The sequence below is a fragment of the Diuraphis noxia genome, unplaced genomic scaffold (assembly GCF_037042655.1).
Source record: "Diuraphis noxia isolate RWA-SAM2 unplaced genomic scaffold, SU_Dnox_SAM2 contig0002, whole genome shotgun sequence".
NCBI lineage: Eukaryota > Metazoa > Arthropoda > Insecta > Hemiptera > Aphididae > Diuraphis > Diuraphis noxia.
The window spans coordinates 5,266,547-5,275,011 of NW_028301712.1; the positions used below are offsets into that span (position 1 = coordinate 5,266,547).

At 30.0% G+C, this 8,465-nt stretch overlaps 1 protein-coding gene across 4 annotated transcripts in view; it reads left to right on the forward strand.

Annotated features, from left to right (window-relative positions):
- LOC107167827 (neurobeachin-like protein 1) overlaps nucleotides 1–7,617 on the forward strand; it is a 121,219-nt gene extending 113,602 nt beyond the window's left edge. For all 4 annotated transcript variants that reach the window (XM_089219216.1, XM_089219218.1, XM_089219219.1 and 1 more), the window contains 11 exons: nucleotides 1,251–1,364; nucleotides 1,444–1,596; nucleotides 1,690–2,006; nucleotides 2,114–2,245; nucleotides 2,422–2,640; nucleotides 2,714–2,936; nucleotides 3,028–3,230; nucleotides 3,318–3,508; nucleotides 3,608–3,951; nucleotides 4,066–4,214; nucleotides 6,894–7,617. In XM_089219216.1, coding sequence (XP_089075342.1) covers nucleotides 1,251–1,364; nucleotides 1,444–1,596; nucleotides 1,690–2,006; nucleotides 2,114–2,245; nucleotides 2,422–2,640; nucleotides 2,714–2,936; nucleotides 3,028–3,230; nucleotides 3,318–3,508; nucleotides 3,608–3,951; nucleotides 4,066–4,214; nucleotides 6,894–7,032 — 2,184 coding nt within the window. In that variant the 3' untranslated portion in view covers nucleotides 7,033–7,617. The remainder of the gene's footprint in view (nucleotides 1–1,250; nucleotides 1,365–1,443; nucleotides 1,597–1,689; nucleotides 2,007–2,113; nucleotides 2,246–2,421; nucleotides 2,641–2,713; nucleotides 2,937–3,027; nucleotides 3,231–3,317; nucleotides 3,509–3,607; nucleotides 3,952–4,065; nucleotides 4,215–6,893) is intronic.
- The last annotated feature ends 848 nt before the right edge of the window (nucleotides 7,618–8,465 follow it).

Below are 8,465 nucleotides of genomic sequence, written 5' to 3' on the forward strand. Positions count from 1 at the left end.
TAATAAATTGTGGAATTTAAAAACACTAATGAAACAGTTTAATTATTAAGCATTATGTTATTAGAAAAACATATCGGAAAGTAACATTATTTATTATTTATCTTACAGAAATAATGTATTTATATTTGATTGGCCTAATATTGGTAATACAATTAAAATAAGTGACAACATATTATTTTATATTATTATATTATGATAAACAATTATTTAAAATAAATAATAAGTAGATAATATAATATACGCCTATGTATATTATATTATAATAATATATACTCGTTTTATATTATAGCCTACTTATTTAATTTTATTCCGTAAATAAATTATAAATTAGATATAAATACCTAGTCATTTTTATACACATTTGAATAAATATTCGAAAAAAAATTCTTGAAGATATTGGATACATATTATCTTTGGAGTTGTAAAAATGTATTTCATTATTTTATTCATTTTATGGAACTTGAACAGGTTGTTTAAATATTTAAATATTTAAATAGTAAACGGTCGTTAATGTATTTGGATTATTGACAATCTATTAATGCAAATAAAACTAATAACCATTTACCTACATTTAACCAAGCGACTTAAATGTTTAGAAAATAATCGATTTAAAGAATTTGATGGTGCAATATTTTAATGGGAGGATAGTTTTATGGTTTTCTTTTTAAATACAAATGCACACTTGCATCGTATTACTCTTTACGACAGTGAAATGTACAACCGGACATCATTTATTCATCGCAGTGCTAATTATTGGCAACACTATATTGTATGTCATGTCCTTGTGTCTAGTGAAAGTAATACGTATCAAATTATACAACCCAAATTGTTCAAATTGGATCGTATTATTCGATTCATATTTTTAGCTGCTGATACATACTTCACTAAATAACTATCAAGTAGATATGTTTCGGGTATATTGAAGACTCTGTATGTATTACATGTCACGTGTAACTAATTTTAAAATAAGACCTCTTACAGTAAGAGTCTTACTGTTGAATAACAATATTGTTTCAATTGCATTCAGTTGTAAATATTTGAAATTTAATGTTCAATTTAAATTCATGGGGGTGCGTTTTGCAATAAAAAAATGTGATAAATGTGTGATCGTGGATCACATTAAAATCAAACATAATATTATATAATATTAATATTGGTAGGTTTATAATATTATTTATGTTTCTAAAATACAATTTTTAATAATTATCATAATATAGTGTGTAATAATAATACGATCTATTTATTTTTAGTGGTCCATGACTAAACTGAGAGACGTATATTTACGACGATACAATCTACGAAGAAGCGCTTTGGAATTTTTCTTAATGGACCAATCAAATTATTTTCTAAACTTTACAACAAAAGTATAACATACACAAATATATTACTAACTATTTATTAGCATTTTTATAAGTGTATATTGTTTTTTTTAATGATTTTAAGATTCGTTTGAAAGTATTGACTTCAATTTATAGCGTGCATCCACCTAATTTTTCATTTAATAGCAGTCGACACCCACAAGACCTTTTACGAAAGTCAGGTTGTACTCAGAAGTGGGTTAATAGAGAAATTTCAAACTTTGAATATCTAATGCAAGTAAGTATTACATTACTACTGTATACGTTAGTAGGTTTATCATAAATAATAATCAAATTTCTGATTTAACTAATAATTATTTTGTACGCCCAGCTGAACACTATAGCAGGCCGCACTTACAATGATCTGTCACAATACCCAGTATTCCCGTGGGTGTTAGCTGATTATAAATCTGAAGAACTAGATTTGAACAATCCAAAAACATTCAGAGACTTATCTCGACCCGTGGGCGTTGTGAATCCCAACAATGAGGCTGACGTACAAGCCAAGTATAGAAATTTTGAAGATCCAAACGGAGTTATTGGGAAATTTCATTATGGTACACACTATTCAAATTCTGCCGGTGTACTTCATTATTTAGTTAGGGTTGAACCGTTTACTTCTCTACATATCGAACTTCAAAGCGGAAGGTTAATTTTATTTATTTATAAATACAAAATTAGCTCACGTATTATTATTATAATATTGTTGTGACATAATCAATAAAAAAATAAAAAAATATCTAAAAATATTTTAGATTTGATGTAGCTGATCGACAGTTCCATTCAATCGCACAAACTTGGAAACTTTTAATGGATACACCAAATGATGTCAAAGAACTGATACCGGAATTTTTCTTTTTCCCAGAATTTTTAAAAAATATGAACAAGTATGTTTTTTTATACTCGTATTTTAATTTTTAAGTTAAAAAGAAATATTTAAAATATAAATATCATTAAAAACATCGATAAAGTAAAAGAAACTATATCAAAGTGGGTATTTTTACTAGTGGGTACTAAAATAATGAAGTTAAATTAATATTATTCCAAATAAATTATATTATAGATTTGATCTGGGTCGTTTACAATCATCTAAAACAAGGATCGGCGATGTTATACTCCCTCCTTGGGCAGACAGTCCGGAAGATTTCATTTACAAACACCGAAAGGCTTTGGAATCTGAATATGTGTCGAATCATCTTCACGAGTGGATTGATTTAATATTCGGATACAAGCAAAAAGGTCAAGCTGCTGTAGATGCTATGAATGTTTTCTATTACTGCAGGTGACTTTAACAACGTCAAATATATTTTCATAATCTATGTGTTCTAACGTGCAACACATAATGTGCTATTTAGTTACGAGGGAGCTGTTGATCTAGATGCGATTGTTGATCCGATAGAAAGAGAAGCCGTGGAAGGCATGATCAATAACTTTGGACAAACCCCGAGTCAATTGCTAAAAGAACCTCATCCGCTAAGACTGCCGTTAGATAAAGCGTTAGAAAAAATGATGAAATCGGACCACAAAAAGCCAGATCTTACAATGATGCTGTCAGAATTGTCCACATTTTACGTTGAGGTACCATTAATAGTTATTGTTCTAAACGTTGCGGCGATACCAAAAAAAATCCAATTTAGCGTTAACCGTAAAAACAATTCTTTGCTTATAGATAACAGACAGTAAACACCCAATGGTTTTTTTGAGTCCGCCTAGGTCGGGGACTAAAGGATTATTACAGACGTTCATGACTGACGATACTTTGGTAACAGTGTGTGATAACTCTTTGATCGGCAGACACTCGTGGTTGCCATACGACAGACATTCCAATAAGGGGTTCACGCTTGAAGTGGACCAATCGCACATTTTACTCAAGTAAATTATATTATTATTAATTATTAAGTATGCGTCTCGTTAGAATACGATAATAATGTTGATTGTTTTTGTTTTTCTCTATAACAGGGGCAAAAAAGACCCAAACGCATATCCAATGAGATCGTCCTCGTACCATCCGTCCATAGAAATGAATAGTCACTTGTTTGCCGTGTCACACGACGCCAAATATTTATTCACCGCTGGTCATTGGGACTATAGCGTAAAAACGTTCAGTTTCTCAAAAAACAAATACGTTTCGTCTGTCATAAGACATTTTGGTAAATATGTCACGAACGACTACTTAACCAGAGTATCTAGAACTGTAATACATAGATACGTATAGTTTTATAACCGATGTTTTGGTTTTTACTTTTCAGACGTTGTGACGTGCTTGGCACTAGACTCCTGCGGTTGGTATATGATAAGTGGCTCGAAGGATTGCACTTCAGTCGTGTGGGACGTTTCAAATGCTAACAACACGAATCCTAAACCATTCCAAACGCTTCTCGGACATGATTTGCCCGTCACCTGTGTGGCAATAGCTACGGAACTGGATATGGCCGTTTCTGGTTCACAAGATGGCACCGTTAATGTGTACAGCATACACCAAGGACTTTTGGTCCACTGTCTAACCCCTCTGGGATGCGTTTCCCCTCCGTCCATCATAACATTTGTGACAATTTCATTTCAAGGACATATCGCTTTTTCGTCCAAAGATAAAGTATGTATTTATTTATCGAAGTTTGTTTGTAAATGTACTTACGTGTCGTCTTATTGGTACATCCACATATTTTAATCATTCAAAATACATTTTTATTGCTTTAATTATTTTTAGAAAAACCATTCCGTCCATATATTCAGCTGCAACGGAGACAATTTAGGTTCAAAATACGTTGCAGCTCAAGTGACTGGTATTACAACTATAAGTGACTGTTTAGTGGTGGTCGACGATGCAGGAGATCTAACGCTAAGCAGACTATTAGGGTAAGTATTAGGAATGCTTAAAATTACTTAGTAGTTTAGATTAAAATGTAATGCCTTTAAGAATATACAAATTATTACATACCAGCACATACTGAACATACCGTTCAGTTTCAATTTCAATTTCTGTAGCAAATAAGTATTTAAGTTGTAATTTAATTAATAATTTAATATATATTGAATTAAAAAATAAATATATAAACATTATTGATATATATATTTTTGTTAGAAATAGGATGCTCTCATCTCGAGATGCGAATAGGGGTGTAATATCTGCACATACGATTGTTTTTACCATGTAAAATATATTATAAAGCAATGAAATTAGGTATATAGTCAAAAATGTATTTTCCTCTTTAAAAAAAGCTATGCAGGAAGTTTTCATGTTACCAAAATTAAAAATATTTGCTTTTAACTATATTACCTTGAAAATATTTTTTTAAATTCTAAAAGTGTTTTAAGTGGAATAATAGTTGGTGCAGTTCAGAAATCGTTTTTAAGGAGTTAAATATAGGCAGTTATATTGACATTTTGAGAAAGTTAAAGTTAGTCAAAGTGGGCTGTAGCGTGCCATATTTTAAGGAGTAATATTTAGGCATTTCATGATATAGTATTTATATTTGAGCTGTATCACCGTATGAGGTGTAAATTAATCTTATAGTGTGTGGAATTCTTAAAATTCGTTATTAAGTACCGGACACCAACGGCTCATCGCCCGCATATACATTTTCGCATTCACAGGCATATCCAATAATACAGATTTTATGAAATATGCCATACTATTCACAAAATAAATGAAAAAAATTTCTAAAAACTAGACTAAATTAAGAGATTTGAATTCAGTAGATTTAAATTTTGAAAATGGAAAATGGATATTAATTAGTCATTGGATTGGTTGGAAATGGTCGAAAAAATTATATTTATTAAAATTGTTCGATAAAATATCAACAATTAAAATAATTATAAGAATTCTGAAATTTTAAATGTTTAAGTACGTCATTAATATTTGTTATGATGATTAATTTCTACTTAATTCAATGCTTTAGTAGAGTCGTTGAAGGTGTACAATTAGTTTCAAAATTAAAATCCGTCAAACACAAGTACTACAATTGTGTCTTGCTATTGGACTGTTTAATTTGATTATTTGTACCTGCTCTAGCTCCCTTTATAAACTAGGTATATTGTAATTGGTAGTTACTAGTTGCTATTTTGGTATAATTAAAGTAATCAATTACATAATACAACAGATTTTGGTAATCGTACAATTACAACATTTTAATTTCTGGTATTGTATCTCGAAATCAAGAAGTAGTTATTTCTGCAGCATTGTATACTTGTAACTCTTGTATTATTGCAGCAATCACATCGCACAACATAATCTTTGATAATTTGAATAAAAAATGTTTATTTAATTAAAATGTTATTAAAGCATTATCAACAGTTCTACGATTTTTGAAACCGTGTCCATAACAATAGTAGTACATTTAAAAGAGTTTAGGAAATATAAATATAACATAATGTGATTAAGTAATAAAGTATATTGACAATTACTTATGATACTACTTAATTGGTAAGCAATAGGCAACGCTCCTGTGTAGCCTCTTGTTTCCAACTTTTTTGAGCGACACAATTCTAGTAGTGACAACATTTGAGAACGATACACCTCAAGTCTCGTTTTTCCAGTTTAACGTAAACTCATATTAATTACTCATAACTGAACGAAAACTTGGTGCTTTTTACTATAAATATATATAATTATACCTAACATTTTTAGATGACTTAAAAATCTACCGTGGAATAAGCAATGACTCTGACAGTATTTTCAGTGAGCTTAACGCCGTTGACAAATGATTTGATTCTATTGGTTTATATTTGAATGTGGTCAAATGCCAGTTCACGTAATTCACTCGATGCCGTTCTTTAACTGTCCACACTTACTCGATGAACAATATAGCTATACCATCGGTCAACTGTAAAAAAGACCTAAATGTCCTCTTATCCTCAGACCTTAGTTATCATTATCACACTCTATCAATAAATTACAAAGTATACAAAAACCCTAATGTTCACAAAATGGATATCGTCCGACTACTTCAATCTCACCTCTCCAATTAAGGCTCTTTATTGCTCGCTGTTATAATTCGGAACTTTGGTTGAGTACGGATCAGGCTTGTGGGACCCCCACACAGATTCAGATTCAGCTACAGTAAAGCGAGTCGAACGTTTTCTATCCTACACCAGTTATATACTAAATATTCCCCAGCCCTTATATGACTATTCTCCAGTTCTGGCTGATAGGAAAATAAGCAGCAACATAAGGTTCCTTCAAATTCGTATTGGTAGTTCTGTTGATGCCCCATCATGCTCCTTTCCCTTATTAACTTTTGTGTCCCTCAACATCCAACCCGCTATATAGTTCCATTTTCGATTTCAAAATGCTCTACTAATCACAGCTGGAATAATTCAATTGACCAATTTATGTGTCTAGCCAACAAACCCTCTCAATTTCTGTTGTAATCTGGCTACCTAGTTCCGTCTCATTCCGTTAGTATCCAATTGAACTCGTATTATCTGTTGTATAAATATATACATTTAATATAAGTAATACTCGTATTATTTGATTAAAAAAAAAAAAAATTGTTTTCTATTATTTTCACGAAAACCGTCGAACTTTTATTACAGTCTGCATCCAGTCTACGACGTCCCTCTGCACATTCCGATCCAAACGGTGGTGGCGACGCCAGGCAACACGCACTTGTTGGCGCCGCTGAGAGACGGAAAAATCGCCGTCATCGGATTGCCAAATTCAAACAATAATTGATCATCGTCGCAACATCTCTTCTCGTTCGATTCCGTTCAAACTCAAACATAATATCGTTTTTATTATAGACATTTTATTCTTGTTGTATTAAACGTTAGCTCGTTATTAGTTTTAGAATTTATTAACAATTTGTATCCATTATTTTATTATTATGATATAGGAATAAACTTAATAATATTATATTATAAGACATATATAAGTGTAATCGATTTGCCAAATATTATATAGATAAAAACGTATTTCCTAAATTATATTGCTCATATTATGTAAATACTACATATTATTATTATATGTTCGATGGTGATTTATTCAATTTTTTTCTTAGGTGCTAATATCAATATTAACAACTATCATCAATAATTATAACATTTATATAAATTATTATTTACTACATTTAATTCTTATTCTTATAATCTAGTTGGGTATATGGTTCAAAATTTATACTGAATAATTATATTATTATATCATTATTTGTTAGTGTATTGTTACGTAGATATTGTTATTGTGATTTAATTATTGTACTATTTATTGTAATTCGATTATTATTTATTAAGTATTAAATTTAAAATATAATTTTCTTCGAAATTGTGTTGTGTATACATTTTATAATTATTCTAATATTTACCCATCCTTTCACCTAATGGTTTATACATCTTTTAAATGAACCCTTTTTTTAACTATTAAAACTATTATATAAATATATTGATCTATAAAATGTTAAAATACCTCATTTTTCTTTAACCCATGGAACGTTATATGTCTATTTGTCTATTTTGATTGGCTATACCCGTCATTTGTGTTTTAGGATTGTTGAATGTTAAATATATCTGAGATATTAGCCGTTTATATTGTGACCCTTCGTACTGACAAAAAAAAAAAAAACCGCGCAACTCCAATTGTGAATACGATTATAAGGCCCCAGTGATAGGAGGTACGCGCTGTCCTTGATTATCAATTGAAGCAGAATTTTGTACCGAACCTCCATTTCCCGGTTGCACTTGACCATTTTCAAATGAATGAACGATAAAATTTATCTCACCTATATCTCCGCAAACGATTAAGATATCCCTACCTTCCACGGTACCTGATGACCAATAATAATATAGTTAATGATTCCAAAAGGCATTAATTATTTTTAATTAATTCAACCACATTAATTATCTACACAAATATTACTTTAAAATACTGAAACATTGAGTAAAATAAGTGTGTTTAAAAATAGTATTATTATTATTTTATACTGTATGAAAGTAAGAATATTAAAATTATTTGATGCTAATAATATTTAATGTATTTACTTATTGTCAATGAAAAATATTATAATATGAATTTGATTGCTATGTTAGTTATGATAGTTATATTTTTGTCCAGATGTAAACATGATGATACATTTTTAGTTATTATCTTATTTATTAATTAGGTTCAAAATTCGA